General features: G+C 39.4%; 2 protein-coding genes across 3 annotated transcripts; both read left to right on the top strand.

The window, feature by feature from the left end:
- Nucleotides 1-407: 407 nt before the first annotated feature.
- lmf2b (lipase maturation factor 2b) lies at nucleotides 408-11802 on the top strand. The gene is made up of 14 exons (XM_079868264.1): nucleotides 408-618; nucleotides 3467-3720; nucleotides 3852-3880; nucleotides 5325-5518; nucleotides 5860-6041; nucleotides 6156-6306; nucleotides 6540-6674; nucleotides 7272-7377; nucleotides 8092-8188; nucleotides 9259-9432; nucleotides 9587-9755; nucleotides 9832-9943; nucleotides 10178-10286; nucleotides 10400-11802. The coding sequence occupies exons 1-14, from the start codon at nucleotides 525-527 to the stop codon at nucleotides 10730-10732; spliced, it is 2139 nt and encodes a 712-aa protein (XP_079724390.1). The 5' UTR covers nucleotides 408-524; the 3' UTR covers nucleotides 10733-11802.
- Nucleotides 11803-12727: 925 nt separating this feature from the next.
- On the top strand, nucleotides 12728-19504 carry kitlgb (kit ligand b; the record flags this gene model as incomplete). Of its 2 annotated transcripts, none has more annotated exons than XM_079869496.1 (8): nucleotides 12728-12943; nucleotides 13151-13258; nucleotides 13556-13612; nucleotides 14019-14177; nucleotides 14260-14431; nucleotides 16256-16356; nucleotides 16556-16743; nucleotides 16846-17810. In XM_079869496.1, exons 1-8 carry the CDS (start codon nucleotides 12920-12922, stop codon nucleotides 16886-16888), a joined length of 852 nt encoding a protein of 283 aa, XP_079725622.1. In that variant the 5' UTR covers nucleotides 12728-12919. The 2 variants fall into 2 exon arrangements, with proteins under 2 accessions (XP_079725622.1, XP_079725621.1); XM_079869495.1 differs by lacking the exon at nucleotides 16846-17810 and adding an exon at nucleotides 19402-19504 and having other exon boundaries at nucleotides 12836-12943.
- Nucleotides 19505-19589: the final 85 nt, after the last annotated feature.

The raw sequence follows: 19589 nt of genomic DNA, 5'->3' as shown, positions 1-19589 counted from the left end.
TTCGTTGAAAAGATTTACCGTCCGAGGGGCTTTTTTTTATTTATTTTTTATTGTATGTATAATGTTTAATACTCGTATTTATACTAAATGTTGCTTGAATAAATAAAAAAAGTAAGCGGTCAACTGGAGTGACACTCGCTTTTTGGTTTTATTAACTCGCATTCGAAATAGAGTTGGTTTAATAAACATTTCAATTTCAATAACTGTAAATTAATTTTAGTATGGTCAAAAATGCAAACTATAGTTAAGTTCTAAATAATTGATGTGCTACATATCATCATAATGGATCTTTTGGAACGTTTAGAACGTTTCGTTTAAATCTCGGGGACCACGTGCTGTGATTACGTCATGACGTAAAAGAACCGAACGAACAGTTCAAAAGAACCGATTCGCGGAAGTGAGTCGGACTTCTCATCACTAATTCAAACTCCACCCCTGCTATTCCACTTCATTTTTCCAATGAGCATCAGCTCTCGAATCACCCGAAACAAAGTGACACCTCATCCCTGCAGCAAGCCGCCAAGATGGGGGAAGTAAAAACTCCCAGACGAATGTTCTTGATCAGCATTGCACTTATATACGTGTGTGCTTTTTCATCCATCTACGTTCAAATACCAGGTAGGGAAGTTTCTCTTGTTTTTGAAGGTGGATGTTTGGCGGTTATGGTGGATTTTTGGGTGCGGCATTAATGAATGGTTGCGCATACACTTGAACTTGAACTGTTGCGGAATGTCGGCGAAAACAAAACGGGGTACCTTTGGTTCATTCATTCATTCAGCGCTAACCGTTCGTTCTCCTGTCAGGGGGGACCAGTTTCAGTCCAAACTTTTGAAGGACCTCGTGCACAAACCGCATCTCCATGCAGAACGACGCATTCTAGCTGATTTGTCTACTTAATATTTTAAACAGGATTTCAGAATTTCGAAATAACTGGACAGAATGCCCGTATGAATAAACCAGCATTGCTTCAATTCCTCCTCATGTGCTGATATTAGGAACACCGCCAGTTAGTGCTGAGTGCGCACTGTAGTGACCCGTCATCACTCAGGGGCCTGAGAGCTTTTTGTCCCTAAAATGCGCCATGTGTATGGCGTATAAAGGCTCTTTCCCCCCCCCCCCCCCCCCCAACTAATTCTACGGCATGCACCAAGACCATTAAAATTGTCAATAAGCTCCTATGATCCAGTGTTCTTTTTAACAAGCTTTCATCTCTTTACCATTGTGACTCATGCTTTTGCAATGTATTACCAAGTGCAGTATTTTGCAAGCTGTCTCTAATCTGCATCCATATTAGTGTTGTGTGTAATACATTACCACAAAGTAATTAATTACTGCAATTTCCCTTGTAAAAGTAAAGGGATTACTCTGTTTTTCTTCAGCGTATAATAGTGAATTAAATGCTGTATAGACTATAGAACAGTTCTATATAACAAGAGTGGATTTAACGTAACCTTCTCCCTGGTCAGTTCAATAATAACTTATGCAAAATGATTTATTTGAAAGAATTAAGGGCAGTTTCAAATCTATCCTTGTATTGTAGGGTGTAGACTGCCAAATCTGGCCACCATCAGACTGTTTCCCACAGATAATGGAAATCATATGCGCTTCATAATAGCTCTATTCCCATTTGATCATTTGAGTTGGGTTGTTGGTGGCCCAGCTGCATGTTTAAAACTCGACAAAAGAAGGCATGTTCGCACAGAGTTTCAGTGCTTTTGAAGATATATTCCAGTCAGGGTTAATTTTTTCTAAAAGCAGCGTGAGCTTAGTTGGTGGCAATGGTTTTACAATCTTATGATGGTTTGGGGAAAAGCACATGGAATCTCCCCACATGGCAAGAGATCCTCAAGGCAGTGTGCCTGGAGGAGCCACTTGAGGCAGAACTGGGTCTTCAAAAAGAAACCGTGAGTCATACGTTGGCACTGGCACAATACACGGCCTGTTCTCTAACTCAAACCAGCCTGCTATACGCGCACTCTTGCTGTGGCTTGCATGCCAAAAAATGTGACCATGCAACTTTGCCCCTCTGCTAACTGCCATCCACCTTAAGAAAGACTTCAGTCACATTAAAAACTAGCTCCGTTTGTCAAAGTTCTGCAACAAAGTAAAGTAGTATTTCCTGATCTCTCTGTAATGAATGTCAGTCAGTGTATTGTAACTTAGCAAGTCGCCTGAAGCGGTATTTTACAGTGCACCTGTTTGCATCCAGTGTTTAGGAACATCTGTGCTGTCTGTGCTTGTTTCGAGGCATTCAAAACTCACAGGACGGGTTTGTGTTTTGCTCATTGTCATGGCAGTGTGTCTGTCTGTGTTCTGTTGAATGAATGTTTACAGCTTGATGCTTTGTGCTTTTACTATCACTGAGCAAACAAGCACAACATGCTGTATTATTGTGTGCAGAACATTATTGTGAGCAGTCTGTCACCGCCACCAATGTTTCTAATCAGCACCTGATGAAATATGACCGTTTTTTTTTTTCATATTCCCAGCTGTTATTATACCTCACTCATCAATACATCTTTAAAGTCAAAATGAAATGGCATTCACAACCTATTTTACTTCCTGAATTTGACACGTTTCTCACACTATGGAAGTAAAATGGGCTGGGAATGTCTTTTTTTCCCCCTTCATTTGATAACAGGAGTATAGTTTTATCAGAAAATGTGTTTGCCTAAATATTTAAGAATTATGTGCACAAGTATAGTTATAATAAAATATAGTTATAAAATAGTCATTTTGACAATTCATTAAAGTGTTAGTTCACCCACAAATGAAAAAAGCTTATGTAGTTCCAAACCGTAAGATTTTTGTTCATCTTCGAAACACAAATGAAGATCTTTTTAATGAAATCTGAAAGCTTTCTGTCCCTCCATTGACAGTCTAAGCAACTACCACTTTGACACATCAGTCATAAAGAGATCGTAAAACTAATCCATATGAATTGAGTGGTTTAGTCCAAATTTTCTGAAGAGACTCGATTGCTTTACATGATGAACAGATTGAATTTTTATTTACATATAAACATTGATCTGTGTACATAAACAGAAGCTCAACTGAACCTGCTTGACGCACGAGAACAAACCTCATTGGTTCTTGCTGAAGCTCACAATCACAAGCTTTACAATCTCTTTATGAAGTTTTTCATGATTGCGTAGACTGTCAATGGACGGACAGAAAGCTCTCAGATGTCATTGAAATATCTTCATTTGTGTTTTGAAGAAGCATGAAAGTCTTACAGGTTTTGAACGACATGAGGGTGAGTAAATGATGACTTTAAAAGAACCATCTCATTCATTTGTGAATCGGACTACATTGGTTATACGTGTATGCCTTTCCGTCTCTTTATTGAAAAGGAAAGTTGTTTCTAAGTCAGATTAAGGTATTGCGTTCTTTTGAGTAATGTTCACGGTTAAATCATGCACAGCAATAACATGAAGCATGCCTCTGTTCGTGTGTCTCTGGACAGGGTTGTATGGAGATGAGGGGATTGTTCCTGTGCGCCTGCAGATGCCGAAAGTGCAGCGGCCCCTGCTGGAGCAGCTGGAGGCCTCCCCGTCCCTGCTGTGGTTGGGGCCGTCTCTGGGTCTGGGGCCCCAGCAGGCCCTGGAGCTCATCTGCCTGCTCGGAGTGGTGCTGAGCCTGGGTGCTGTGCTGCTGGCACCCCTGAGAGACAGTCTGATCTACCTCTGCCTGTGGGCCCTTTACCTCTCACTGTATAATGTTAGTAAATGCCTCCTGTCAGAGAATTAAAAGCTATTTAAGTGCATAAAACCATTGTGCACTATCCCAGGTGCTTCTTTGATTTGTGGCCTCTGTGGAACCATAATTGAGACATATGTTTTGTTTTATAGGTTGGGGGAGACTTCCTCCAGTCTGAATGGTGAGTTCCTCAAGTTGTCATTTATGACTTGCAGGTTGACCTTGTATGTATTGTTTGGTATAACCGACACTGGCGTAACTGCTTGTTATTGCTCCATTGCTGTTGAGGCTCATAATTGGGGCATTTGCAAGTCAGATTCTCTGCAGCAGAAAAATTATGTTTATGAGAGGGAAAACTGCCCGCAAACATTACTGCATGTTATTTGACTGCCCATTAAATATAATGTGATTGCAGTCCACTAAATTACTAATCAGTGGTTAGTGGACTGTGATTTTTACTTCTGACTCTGAAATCTAAAATCTGACTCGTGTTTGAAGAACCCAGACATATCTAAGAACAAGAGTATAGAGATTTGCTGGCGGGCTCTTTTCTTAAAGCTACACTGTGTCATTTTTTTTAAGTTGATTCTTTGCAAAAAACACTTTGTTCTTTCAAAATATGTACTCATTAATGTGTAATTACTTATACCAACTAATCAAGTATTCTTGTAAGCGTAGAATCTGCCATTTATAATACATACGAGCGAGTCGCTCGAATGGCGGCAGCCATTTTGCGCCTCCATCTTGAAAATACATTAGCCAAAGAGGGACATATCTGGAAATTCAAGCTTCGCCTTTCGCGTTTTGACACTCAGTGGCACCGTGACGAATGCGAGGGGGAGATTACTCGCGACTGCCGGCAGATTTGAAATAATACGGCCACCGTAGGAGTTAAAACGCCCTCGGAATGGGAGGGGCTAGAAAGTAATATTCAGTTGGTAGTCATAAACAATTTCACCACTAGATGGGAGAAAATCCTACATAGTGTAGCTTTAAAGGTGCTCTAACCCCCACCCCCAAATCATTCTTGTGGGTTATTGGCTGGAACACTGTTTGTTGTGTTTCGTGGTCCAGGCTGGGCCAGTTTGTTTTTGTTGCCGTTTGTGGAGCCTAGGCTGTCTACAGAGACTGCGTTTTTTTTACAGTGTGTTCAGGGGACAGGCAGCTAGCGGATAGTGAGGAGATGTTTGCTTTATGTGACACAAAATGTTTCAGCCTAAAAAACGCGTGACATCACCTTTAAAGAAATAGTTCACTTAAAAATGAAAATTCTGTCATTTACTCAACCTCAAGTTCTTTCAAACCTCTATGAATGTCTTTCTTCTGCTGAACACAAAGGACGATATTTTGAAGAATGTGGGTAAAGACAGTTGATGGACCTCATTGACTTCTATAGTAGGGAAAAAATACTATGGAAGTCAATGGGGTCCATCAATTGTTTGGTTACCGACATTCTTCAAAGTATCATCTTTTATGTTCAGCTGAAGAAAGAAACTCAAACAGGTTTGAAACAATTTGAGGGTGAGTAAATGATGACAGAACTTTCATTAAATGAACTATTCCTTTAAGAAATGATATAAATCCAGTCATGTTTGTAATTCTGATTCACTGTAATCGTCTCATAGGGATATGCTGCTGTTGGAGGCTGGGTTTCTGGCTGTGCTTGTTGCTCCGCTGGGTTTGCTCCGCTGTGGCTCCTCTCACAGGAACCATGACTCTGTGACCTTTTGGTTGACCCGCTGGCTGTTCTTCCGGCTGACCTTCTGCACAGGTGCGAGTAAGCTGGCCAGTGGCGACCCTGCGTGGTACGGCCTGTCAGGTATATTGAATCATTTTTCACATTATTAATTCATTCTGTATTGGTTGAGATCAGTTAATTTGTGCTCGTCGTGCCGCCCACTCTTATTCACGAGGAAATCTTATGTCACTTTGCTGGAAATTTATGTGTTATATAAAAACAGCCACTGGTTTATGGTTTTGAAAATCTAGAGACTTAAATACTTGAAAAATGAAAAGGCTATAAATTAATTAATATTTGAATTTGCATGAAGTAATGGTAAAAATAGCCCAGAACTGTGAGGCAGACAGCACATCTGTGTGGGACAAACTGACTCATCTGTAGATTACAGTGCTTTGATAACTCGAGCATCTCTTTTGCAGCACTGAGTCATCATTTTGAGAACCAGATGAGTCCCACTCCTTTGGCCTGGTTCGTCCATCAGCTCCCTGATTGGTTGCTGAGATTAGGAGCCGTGGCTGTGTTGCAGTGCGAGATCACCATTCCTCTTATGACGTTCTTTTCTCCCATTCGCCGCTTGAGACTGTTCAGCTTTTATGTTCAGGTTTGATTTAAATATATATAAGCATCAGCAGCTAATATTATATATAAATATGTGTGTGTGTTCTACTGCAAGTCTTTTTTTCACTTATACCTCTTTTTATACCATTTTTGTCAGCTGTTTCTTCAGCTCTGCCACATCCTCACTGGTAACTGTGGCCTTCTGAACCTGCTGAGCATCGCCCTGAGCGTCTCGTTGCTGGATGACGAACACTTCAACTCCAGTGCTATTCTGAAGAAGAAGAAGGGCCAGGAAAAAAAGGCCAGGGGTATGAGCTCATATGTCTAACTTCTGTTTTGTGCAGTTATTTCTGGTGGGGTAGTAGCAGATTTTGCACTAATGATCTGATTAAAGGGCTCATTAATGCAATCTCAGAAAAAATGCATCAAAGGAGATGTTAATGAAATCTTTTTGTTCTGCCAGTATCAAACTAGTGTTCAATGTGTGAAGATCCCAGCATGCTTATTAGCTTTAATTTGAGTGTGTGCTTGTGCTTTTCAGCCTGCGCACAGACTTTGCTCTGTGTTTTGGCTGTGCTTTCGGAGTTGGCCATCTACCTGTTCATCCTGATCAGTACAGTTATTCTCTTCAAGCTGCAGATTAACTGGGAAAACAAAACCCTGTCATCCAAAACCAGTGAGTCTTCAAGTGTGATTTGCAAAAATGTATCTGATGCTTCCTTTTAGTTTGGTAACAGATTTATAAATATGTGAATACAAGCTTAGAATTTAATTGTTTTGTAAAATGTTAGGACGAATCTCTTGGAGATATGTTGAGGTTTGATAAATTTACTCCAAAATCAGAAGCGAATGTAGTATTTTTCATAAAATGTTTATTGAAAAATCTTTTTTTTTTTTTTTTTTTACATTAGTGAGAATAAGTAAAGGTTTTAGTGAGAACATGCAAAAAAATATGTATTTTCTTTATGGAACTGTGGTGTGCCAACTTTTTTTGTGAAAGGTTTTTGTGCCATGAAAATGCTACAATAATTTTCTGTATGCAAGATTATAGTTTTTCTTTTGATAATGGGCTGAAACATGAGCCAGACATGTTTTTGGCACATTTTGTGAGAGTTACCCATTAACCTGCCTTGCCATGAACTGATTTGTTGTTTTCAAGGATGTTTTGTGATGTGAAACATTATTCTGCCATGTCAACGAGGCAAAATATCACCAAAAGATGCATCAGTTAATTGAATATTTTTTTAATCTATTCATTGGTGCTTTCTTTCAGATTTCTCTCAAAAGGAGTTTGATGAATTATTGAAGCATTTTCAGGGCTTCACTATCTGGGTTGGTGTGCTGTCGTTCACCTGGGAAGCGGTGGCCGCCATGCTAATGTAAGCCCCATCAGGAATGCTTATGAGAATCTGATTATTTTTTGTGTGTGTGGTCCTGGTAAACCATACATTGTGGGAACAAAATGAATGCCAGGGATGGCAATGGCAGAAATCTTTGGCCTTGTGTGGACATTTTTGGTCAACATGAGGGAAAACGGTTAATAAATCATACTATAAAAATGCAGGTTTTATGAGATGGGAAGGTTTAGGGGACAGAATAATGCAGTTTGTACAGTATAAAAATCACTGTCCATGGAAAGACCCCATAAAACATGGAAAGCCAGTGTGTGTGTGTGTATTGTGTGTGTACTTGTACAACTATCTTTGTGAGGACCAGTTTGAGTTTTAGACCATTGGAGTGAGGACAAAGAGAGTAAAGTGAGGACATTTTGGCCGGTCCTCACTTTCTGAGAGCCTTTAAAGGCCTGTTTGAGGGTCAAGACTTGGTTTTAGGGATAAGGTTATAATTAGGTTAAGGGTAGGTTTAGGGTAAGGGTTCGGGTTAGGCACTTAGTTGTGATGGGTAAGGTTAGGGTAAGCGGCTAGAGATTACATTGTGTCAATGAATGTCCTCATAAAGATAGATGTACAAAAGTGTGTGTGTGTGTGTGTTTGTACAAAAAGAAAATATTTCGAATTTCAGCTTGTGATTTTGCCAAAGACCATTGTTACAGGAGGCAAGCCAAGAAATCTCACATCTGTTTCCTTTGTCAGGTGTGTGTGCACACGAGGCTTGGTCAGCAAAGTGTGGTCCCTCATCCAGTGGGCCGTCATCACGGCGGCTGCTGTGGCCATCTTTGCCCTCAGCGTGGTGAGCTACATGTCCTACATGTGCAACGTAGCAACTGATGTGCGATTTATGTGATTTAGGAGGCTTTGCGTCTCACCCAGTCATATTGATAATGCTATGCATAACTGTTCTGAGTCTCAAATGCTACATAGTTGTACTAGTGACTTTGCATTTGTTAATTTGTTTGCATTTCCTGTAAAGATAAACCTATATTATTGTTATAACATAGTATATATAATTTTTATTTCCTTTTAATTGCTCCAGTTTTTATTACATACAAAGCAATACAGTGCCCTCTGCTGTCCATAACCATAAAACATGATCTTTATAGATCAGTGATTCTCAACCAGGGTGTCGGGGCCTGCTAGGGCCTCTGTACAGTTCCAAGGGGGCCACAAGATGGCATAAAATGATTTAAAATAAGAGAAAATATGCTTTAAAATGAGCTAAAACTCAAGATGTGCGCCGATGTCATATTTGTTATTTTAATTAATTCTCTCAACTTTTTTTTATTTTATTATACCAGGTTCCCTCTACGAGTAATTTTAAAAGTGTGATTTCTAGACCTGAAAAAGTAATGAAATTAAATTCCAAGTTATGGACATTTCTTTAACAAATATACATTTTTAAAATATTTTATCAGGTAGAAATAGCTGAGAAATTACTATTTGTGAGTAAAAAAAAATATCTTAAAAAAAATCACAAATAACGTGAGTCATGTAAATTCATTATTAATCATGTAAATAAACATTGCTTCTGTAATTATGGATTTTTTAAAATTATTTGTAATTATTTTAATTATTTCAATCAAATGTTGTTTTAAAAAAATTGTATTTGCATCAATATTCAAGTATTTAATTAAATTGATTTATATATAGCCACTGCTAGTTTCTGTAAATAATAAGGTTTGAAAATGAGCAACTTTTTCCTTTACAACAGAAATCTTGGGTGGCCTTCAATTATTAATCTTTGACAATGGGGGGACTCAAGAGTCAGAAAGATTGAGAAGTGCTGTTATACACTGAACTGGTGCAATGTAACATTTTTACCTGCCTTTGTATGTAAGTACATGTGTTGGTGTTTCCTCTCAGGTTCCATACACCGCCATGACAGGCATGTCAGTATTACCTGAAGTGCGAGATGCGTACAGTGCCGTAGAGAGGTACCAGCTGGTCGGGGCGTACGGGATCCAGCACAGAGTAATCTCCACTGAGGGCAGGCCTGAGATCATTTTAGAGGGCAGCCATGATGGCCTGACATGGACGGTGAGAAAGACATGGGAAAGGATGCCATGCAACAATCAAATCTTTTTTTTGCTCTCTGAGTAATAACCCAGGCAGCCATTGTTTCCATGAAGTATTCATTCAACGGAAAGGTTCAAGTTTATCCTCAGTGGACTGTATTCTTATCCTGTTGCAGGAGATGAACCCCATGTATAAACCAGGAAATGTGAACGCCGCCCCACCCATAGTAGGACCTTACCAGCCCCGGCTGGAGCAGCTGTTGTGGCAGGCGGCTCAAGAGGGGAACGATCAAAGCCCCTGGTTCACAGGCCTCATACAGCGCCTCCTACAGGGCAAACCAGAGGGTGAGCGACCACAGCAGGGCTCACTGTACTTATCAGCCTACATTTGAGATTGTTAACCTGTTTTTCCTTCCTGTAGTGGTTAGTCTGCTTCAGGTAGATGAAGCGCAGTACCCCTTCAGTCAGAAACCACCAGCCCTAATCAAAGCCAAGCTTTACAACTACCACTTCACAGACCCTGCCAAAGACAAGTGAGCTCCATTCCTTTCCATTTAACGCCCATTCACATTTAGATATTGCGCATAGTTATATTGCGGTTTCAGATTAGTGCTAGATTTTATGAGAATATTTTTTTTGTAAATGGAGAGAATAATTTAAGTCTCCATTGTTCCATAGTAGTATAGAAATAATAAACATTTAGAAAGCCACATACCAGCTTGAATCCGCTCTCAGGTTCACTGTACTTTTATATGTTGTTTTGGAAGGACCCATCTGCAGGCTTGGTGGAGGCGGAAGTACAAAGAGGAGTTTTTCCCCATTGTGACCCTTGGTGATCCGACGCTTGAGAAACTGCTTGAGGAGTCTGGACTAAAGGTAAAGACCGATATGAATCATTCACTGTAATATGCATTGGGAACGCAAATAGATTAAGTTGTGATTTCACGTTGACTACAAATGAATGCTGAAACATGTTTGTTTGCGCGCAGGAGAAATTCCCAAAGCAGCCCAGCTCAGACACGCCTGTATGCCAAATCCTGAGCCACATTCGGGGACACGTCAAAGGCCTCTCGGGGTCCCTGGTGCTTTCAACACTGTTAGCTACTTTGGTCGGCATTTTCCTCATCAAAGCCGTCTTTTCCTGGGCTTCAGGAGGGAAAAAACCCAGACCAGCTTCAGTTGATCACAAAACTAAGAAACCCAAAGAGCCCTCTGAGACCGTGGAGAAAAGCCACGCGGCTTCTCTGTCCACCCGGGGCGGCAAGAAGGACTCTGAAGAAAGAAAGGTGGATTCAGAAAAGAGCCCCCGCAAGAGGAAATGAGCTCTTGCTGTCACTTTGTGCCTTCATGTTTGGCCAGATGCAATGACAAATGATTCTTTCTCAGGTGTACTTTTTTTTCTTTTTTCTTTTTTTTTCTAGGATCAAGTCTTTTGATTTCCTACCTGTCACACACCTCAGATTTGTGTTTACCACTACACCATTTTATCTCTTTGTGTCAAAACCACTCAAATGTCAAATGCACAGCACACATGGTACTTGGTGCAATTGGCTTTGAACATTAACCGAGTCCATTTTTAAGCCGTCACCTACACCCTTCTTTATACACAGTGGACGTCCCAAAGATTACAACAAAAGCACAATGCAACTTTTTCATGCTATGTAACTCATTAAATGGTTGTTAATAAATATTGTTCTTTAGTTGTTTTTCTAATCTTTAATGTATGTTGTTCAGCATCCAAAAAATGCATTTCACCTTAATAATTGAATGTTGAAAAGGTGTCTCTTTTTAATGACATGGGTGGAATGTTTCTTGGATGAGATATTTCATTTTAAACTTCACCCTATATTGTTTCTCAAGTAGAGGATGTACCCATTCTGTCAAAACTTAATCCACCCGTCAATCATACATTTCATAGTTAATTGCAAACCAGTTGTCAGTCAGCACTAGATGGCAGTGTACACATCGTCACGGCACACTTGGGTTTATGTTGACTCTAAATGGAGTGAAATTTACTTCAAAAATTAAAAATATACAACAGGCAAGATTTTAAATGCTAAAATGGGTCATTTTTAATTGTTAGGCCAAATGTTTCATTTTAATTTAGCAGAATATACAGTATGCAGATTACATTTAAGTTTGAGAATGTTGACATTAAAGCATTATGAACAAATAACTAATGCCTTAAAGTTAACACATAGAAACTTTTTATTTGAACAATGATTTGAATTGTATTATTAAAAAATGATATAATGAATCATTTATATATAATATTAATAACACACATGTATATGTGTGTGTGTTTATTAATTATAAACCACATTTTAGGGTTCATATTACAGTGCATTTCTTGTTTACACTGGTCATTATTTAATAAAGATGGATTAAGGTTAAAAAGTTTGAGTATGGACTAACTTTAACTGGACAATAACTTTATTCTAGAACTGACATAAATCCAAACAATCTCTGTTACTTTAATTTCCTATTATTACTGTAAAGCTGCTTTGGAATATTGTTAAAAGCATTATATAAATGAAGGTGACTTGATTACGTGTAATAATTTTGCTCATTATCTTGTAATTGCATACTGTTATTAGTGTGTTTAAAAAAAAAGAGAGAACATCTTAAACCGGTCTTAGCTGGTTTAAGCTCTTTTAAGAGACAAGAGTCTCGCAGAATGACCTTGCTGGAAAGTGCCCGAAACCACTTTAAAACCAAGAGATCAGGCAGAAACCCCAGAAAACCATTTTAGTTTAGCCAAATATAATGTGTGAACGTCTTATCTTTATAGCCTGAGCTGCCCTGCTAACCTGGTCAGGGTTTTGGGTACTTTCATCTTGATTTCAAATGGGATTTTGGGTACTTTTCAGTTGGTTAGTCCTCCGTTGACTGGTTTTCAGGCTGTTCAGGTTAGTTTTAAGAGTTTGAAGCACTTTTCATCTGGTCACGTTGAGTTTTTGGCCACTTCTCAGCTTGTTAGGTTGGTTGTAAAGGCATTGAGGTTCTTATTATTTGGTGTAGCTGGTTTTAGCTTCGGAGCAGTTGGGAGGCCAGCTCAAATTAGCAAAGACCTGCAAACCTTCTTAGGATGGTTTAAGATGCTTTTTTTCTTTTCTTTTTTTTTAAAAAGGGCACACACCAAACTCCCATGTCACTTGTGATTGAGGTCTGGATGAGTCACAGAGGAACCTCCTTTGAATAGTTTTCTCTATTTTACACATAAAAGTGAGTCAAAGCGCCCTACCTCTTAAACACAGAGGACAAGTCCATCCGCCCCCATTCATTTCACAGAAGCGCTTCAGGGCGAAATTACGCACAGGCGTCGCGCGCTCAGCACGCCATGCTCTCCATCGGGACCGCAGGAGAAAGACACGCCACAAACACTGATCCCCATCCCGTCGTGTGATTATCTCCATTCAGATGAGCAGGCGGAAACATGCCTGCATTCCGCTGCCAAGGAAAGCGAAGAAAGTAAGGAGACGTACGGCTGATTTGTTTTTAATAATCCCATGTTCCACATGAGGGAGATTAAGGTGAGTACACGCACTTTTTGGGGACGCGCACGCACACCCACCTCGTAACTCACTTTCTATTCAATCGTTGATTACTTTTCATTACTTATTGGGGTTGTCTTGTACAATTATAATGATTAAGAACACGGCACGTGATCATGTTCAGACTGGATAGGCGGTATTTACTGTCTCTAATACTGTAACCACATTGAGACTTTTTCCTTACAGATCGGAGAAAGCATTTGTGTATTAGTGTTGCTTTTTTCTGGGCTTGTGACGTGCTCAGGTGTTTTTGGAAGCCCTTTAACTGATGATGTGGCCACGTTGGAAACATTGGTAAGATCTGCAACAGAATTTTTATTCAGGCTGGTTGGTTTACTGGTCGCTCAGACTGGTTTTAGAGAGCTGTTTCTCGTCTGGTCACGCTGAAGGACCAGTTGAAGACCAGCTTAGCCTGCTTGGAGACTTAGGTCAACAAACCATCTTAGGCTGATTTTCCAGCAGGGAAATCAATGACATTTGTACAATTTTTCTACACTAGTCAGGACTTTTTTTCTTCTTCTTTTTTTCAATTGACCAATTGAAATGGTACATTTTATACAGCCAACCAATTCTTGTTTTTCAACCCATCAGAGTGAGAACATTCCCAGTGACTACAGAATACCTATCGACTTCATCACCAAGGATGTGGTTAGTGTGATGCATGATGATATTTGATAATACGGATGCATCTACAGTGGCCCAAAATCATATTTGGACAATTGAGCTGCGCTTAATGTATGAATTTAATTGCATTAAAGGATTAAATATCACACCACATGGCAAACAAATGATGCAAAGCTTTCCTCTCAACAAACATTTTTGGTATTCATAAAAAAAATCAATTGATCTGTTTCATCATGCAAACTTTTTACTTGGAAATGTCTTGAAAATGCAATCATGCATGTTTCTTTTAACTAAATAGCCCTTGATTTGAAATTTTGATATTTCATGCAAGTGTCCAAATACATTTTGAGGCCATCAGCAGATGTTTCACATGGGGAGAGAGTTGTTGTGGTTTGTAACGCCTAAACATTTTTCTTTTCTGATATTTAAGGGTGGAGCTTGCTGGCTATATGTAAACCTGTATAAAGTTGAAAGCAGTTTAAGAACATTGGCCCTCAAGTTTGGCAACCTGTCCACCAATAAAGCCAACATCACTATTTTTATAACAATGCTGCAGGGTTTCCGTTTCACTCTGGAGGGAGAGGAGCTGGTAATTCTCTCTAATTTACATTGGTGTTCTTTGAAACGTTGTCATGGCTGTCGGCTCACTCTGGTTTGTTTGTCTTCACTAGGAGGTGACGATGCAAACATTCGAATGTCACTACAAAAGGGTAAAGTGGCCAACTAGACGTTACTTCAATCATGTTAAAGAGGTTCTTGCAGTGGCCGGGTCCACTCTGGGCGAGTTTCGTCACTGCACACCTCCCCCCTGCCAGACCCCCGCAGCCCCTCCTTTCACACCAGGTGAATGCACAAAATATTGTTTTGTTACGTATATGATGCATGAGCAGGCGTAGATGGAATCTGAGAAATATCTGCAGAATGGATGTAATTCTACAGAATGGATGCAAAGATGATAAAGCAGCGGATATGTAAAATTTCAAATTCTGTGGAAAACTGTTGATGTTTTTCAGGGTTCCAAGGAGGCAGATTCATTTATGAGATTGTTCAGACTTTAGTACATGCATGCAAAATTTGAGCATATGTGTGCAAAGCATACACTTTAGCAGGTAAATCTTGCTGTTTGTAAAGCAGGAGGGTAGCGTTAACCAAGCATGCAGTGGCATTCTCGAGAATTGTGCGAAATTGTGTTTTTCGGAGGGTCCCGTATGAAAATGTCCTTGAGCTCCATAAAGATATGATTTACTGAGTCTGGTGTGGCGGAACTTGACAGGCCTCTACAAAGCCCAGACCTGTTTTTAACTTAGACATTTGTCTTGTTCTTTAAAAATGTAAATGTGAAAAATATATTCGTTAAGTATTCTCAATATTATGTTGAGTTTTAGTTGACAGAAAGTGCTAAATAAAATATTAAATCATTTTAATACAATATGAATTCTGTCCTTGTTGTGAGAACGTGAGTTCCTAAAATATTGTAATAAGTATTATGAATTATTTATGGGTTTTTTTATTCATTGTCTGTGTTTTAGTGCATTGTTGTGGAAAGACCATATTCACAACATGAATTCTGATTAGCACGTAACTTTATATATGGTTAATCTCATATGTACAAGATGCGTTTCATTTTACCAATAATCATTAGTTTCAGCTTGTGCTGATTAAATGGATAAATCCTGCTAAAATTACAATATTTAGAGTTTCTTAAACTCTTGGGGTTTGTGAGGGAACTGCAGGGGGTTTGTGATTTGATAAAAAAAAAAATCAGAGTTAAAATAAATAAATAATTTTAAAATGAAAGCATTTATAACAAAATTTCATTATTTTATTTGTTTACCTCATGTGACCATCAACTGACATCAGAGAACTGTGAACATGTGAATGTGTTATTCAATTATTTAAATTTTAAATTAAGATCTATAACTAAGATATTTTGTGTCAAATGAGTTTGGCTGAAAAAAACAAGGATATATTTTAAAATTTTGTGACAGTTTCTCATTTAGGTTCATGAGCATGCCTGCAAACTTTTGACTCCCGAGGTGTTGTGGAATATGTGTACAAAATTCCTGACGATTTTGATGTTCACGGGCAATTTCACCTGCGATTTCATGGTTAACCGCATCTGCACACACCCAAAATAAAAAAATAAAAAATTTATACCATTTTCATGTCAGCTTCTCAACTACCCTCTAAGAGTATTTAAAATTACATTTATGCATTTGGCAGACACTTTTATCCCAAAGAAATATAAACATATAAACATAGTTTTTGTTGTAATGTGTGAGAAGTATTAATATTAAAGGTTTACTGTTTTTACCTAATTTTTACTTGAATCCAATTAGGGTCCATTTAAACCGCAACATAAAAATCTCACCCAAAATTTGAACATAATACAGGTTTAACTACCATTTTCATCAGTAATTTCATTGAGGAGATTAACACTGGCTCACTGATGCTCTTGTGTTTGAATGGAAGCAAATGTCCCAACATAGAAAGCCTTCTCAGAAGAATGGAAGACGCTTGGGAGGACAAGCTCCTTATTAATGCCAATGCTTTTGAAATTAAATGCTCATTAAACACAAATGGGTGTGCTGTTCAGATGTCCACATACTATATAGTGTAGTGTACACGTAAGAACTAAAAAGGGAATTTGCTTTTATGTTCTGGCAGGCCAAAGCAGACAGCAGAACGGTATGAACGGAGCGATTCACGGGCTCCTGGCGGTGCTCATCATCCCCTGCATGGCGCTTCTTGTTCTCTCTGTCAGTATGGTAAGTTAGTACCCTCATTACACAATATATAACCATGTTTACCAGCAGAAGTAGCTTTTCCCTGCGTCACAATAGTGAGGAAGCCCTGAAGGCGTTCAATTACATTTTTGGCATTTTTGCATTGACATGCTTCAAGAACACCCGTGTCTCACTACAAGGTCAGTTATGATAGAAAATACAAAGTTTTCTCAATCTGCAGGTATTCAGAAGAGGAGGCTGTTGTGCGCAAAGAATGCATGAAGTTGCTCTCAGTTTGCCCGAGCCCCACGACGGAGCTGAAGAAAGCAGAAGTGAGCCTCACAGCGGAGCTGAAGAAAGCAGAACTGAGCCCCACAGCGGAGCTGCGCGAAGGGATTCCGGTTCCAGCTCCAGCAGTCAACAGGACAGGTAGCAGTCTGTTAGTTGCAACAAGTCTTTGCCTTTTTTACCAGTTATAGTAAACAAGACCTAACAAAGCCTATTTTCCATCACCATATGGCATCCTCACAGGGCGTGGCTGGATTCTTTAGGGTGTGCAGACACAGAGGTTTAATCAAAAATGCATGAGGGAAACCAACGGAAACAGCTGTATTTTTGTGGTAGAAATCACCGGATTTATGAAGCGGACAATGAAGGGAATATTTTGGCGGCGACAGGAGGGGTGCATCAGATGTTTCTAGAGTTACTCATCAAGCCGTACCTGCTCACCACAAAAAAAACATTAGGCTGAAGAGACAAATCGCAACTTGTGTCGGATCCATTAACCAATCATTGAGTATCCGGGATGCCATCCTAAAAACAGCCATGGAAAAACCTTTATGATTTCATCCGGCAGGAAGTGCATCTCTTTGATGGGCTCGTTGGCTGGTCGGCTGCAGTGCCCGCGGCAGCTCGTTGGTTTTGAGGAACGCTACAGATCCTGCAGGCCTCTGTGCAGAGGATAAATGGCTTTTTTGTGCCAGCGCCCCATCGCATGAGGACGGTGCTTAATGTTGCACCAGAAAACGTCTCTGGAACAGAGCACGGGCTTGTCTAGAAACACGTTTGATTTAGAGCCTGGACAACAGTGCTAAGATTTTTGGGGTTTTACTACTCATTTATTCGCTGATACTGATGGAGGGGATCTTGAAGCCCTTGATGCGTGTCTGTGAACACTGGATCCTCACAAGATCCCGTTCTTCTGTAGAGGGAGGTATCAGACATCGCACCCTCGTTTCATTTACTTTGGCTTTAACATGTCCAAACTCTGTGTCTCTCACACAAACACACTCCAGCTGGAAGAATCCAACGTCTCTGTCCCTCTTGAGAGGGTCTGTAAGCCAGGTCATCGGTCCGATTGCGTTGCATTAACTAGTTTTGCCGTGTACACATGCTCACACACTCTGGCAGTGTAACAAGAGCTGATTGTTTTCGAGACAATATGGGGAAACCCAGAGAGCATGAGAAAAGGGCTCACATGATAAAGATGTAACATCAACATGACTCATGTCCTATAATTTAATCTCACTTGCTATAGAATCTCTCGCTCTTTCTCTTCCGGTGTCCGTTTTTCTTCTCACTGTAGCTAAATAACATTTATATCATGAGATTAAGGCCTACTAAGTAGATTAGAATAGATTTTTTTTTGCGATTAGAACAGCATTTAGAATATAATTCTATTTTGTTTTAAAAGGGGTAGTTAACCCAAAATTGAAAATCATTTACTCACCATGGTATCGTATGACTTACTTTCTTCCATTGAACACAAAAGGAGAGGTTTCGACGAATGTTCATGCTGCTTATTTCCATACTAGAAAAGCCCTAAAGCCAATCAAACCAATTTAACATTTCACAAATATCTGATAAATATGTTCATTGTGAACTACACCTGTTCTAAGACACCTTTGTGAACTGACTTCATACAACACCAGTTAGTTAAAAGACATTGTAAAATTAAGTGAAATTTGTGCAAAAATTGGGTTTGTTTTTTAGCACTTGGTTTGTTGATGCCACTTGTTTTGATATTTTGTATCTAATGCAATTGAATTCATACATTATATGCGACTTAAGAGTCCAAATGCATTCTCTAAAGGGATTTTGAAGTGCAATGAGATTTGCAAAAAACCTCTGTAAATATCGACTTAAATGGGCCATATGTGGAATTCAAAAACCCTTGTTATTAGTGACACCGGTGGGCATTAAGTGAACTGCAGCCAGCAACTTGTGCTTGCATTCATGCTCAGGTAACGTACAAGAGACTCAACGTGATTCAAGGCCATGATATACTCACAGCAAAGTTCTTTTTCGTTTTTCGTTTAGAAGTAAAAATTTGGAAATACCTTTGCAGGAAACATCCAGACGCTGTCCACACATTTGTAAATAAATATGTGCTGTTCGCTTTCCTCTCAATAACAAACCAAACACACAACAAAAATGACAGCGTGGAGAAAGCAGCAGTTAAGAATCTGATCATAGCGATGTGGATTTATTAAAATGAAAATTACACTGTTGTGAAAGAATGGCTCTTTCGGCCTTATCCTGAACATTGTATAAGCATTTGTTTCATGTGTCAATGAACGGAAGAGAGGCTCTCAGGGAGCGTGCATAAACGTCATCCTTTTGAGTTTCCGGGCAAAAGCATACAGAGTTCTTCACATAAAAATCAGTCTACAGGCTTTCATAGACAACCTAGGAATTAGGTGAAGTTTCAAGCTGTTCAAACATTGGCAATAAATAAGCGATTAATACATTATTAGATTTAGCCCCTTTAAATTTCGGTTTATTGTGCACGAAGCTGCCATGAATATTGTCATGTGGACTACATTTAGAACGTGCTTTTTTATTTAATTTTTGGAGCTTGAATTTTGGAGGCCATATAAGAGCAGCATGAACATTCTTCAAAACGTCTCATTTTGTGAGGGTGCATAAATGAGAGTTTTTGTTTTTAGATAAACTATTCCTTTCAAATATGACCTAAAACAACCCTTTTATGCTATTTTCGAAGAGTTTTTGTTTGTTCGCGTATCCCAAATAGTCCTGAAAATCCCCCGTTGACTCATTGTGCATCACTCTGTCATTCTTCCACAGCGGAATCAGGTACTGGCAGTGGAAATCTCAAACTCCTCTCCATGTAACTTTCTCTTTTGTCTCCATCAATGCGTGTGCTGTCAACTGTTGTCATAAAGCATGACTGCCAACTCATAACCGCACGAGGTCGATAATGTCAGCCTGGCTATCATCAGCCGCAGAGCGACCGTAACAAAGGGCCCTCTCAT

Source organism: Squalius cephalus (assembly GCF_949319135.1).
Source record: "Squalius cephalus genome assembly, chromosome: 4".
Taxonomy (NCBI): Eukaryota; Metazoa; Chordata; class Actinopteri; order Cypriniformes; family Leuciscidae; genus Squalius; species Squalius cephalus.
The sequence above is the reverse complement of the archived record's forward strand: the minus strand, read 5'-3'. Positions and strand labels throughout refer to the sequence as shown.

Coding starts and splice junctions, on each gene's coding strand:
- lmf2b (XM_079868264.1), top strand. CDS start 525: ATGGGGGAAGTAAAAACTCCCAGACGAATGTTCTTGATCAGCATTGCA. Junction 7,378..8,091: donor GCGGTGGCCGCCATGCTAAT/GTAAGCCCCATC, acceptor TTCCTTTGTCAG/GTGTGTGTGCACACGAGGCT. Junction 9,433..9,586: donor ATGATGGCCTGACATGGACG/GTGAGAAAGACA, acceptor ATCCTGTTGCAG/GAGATGAACCCCATGTATAA.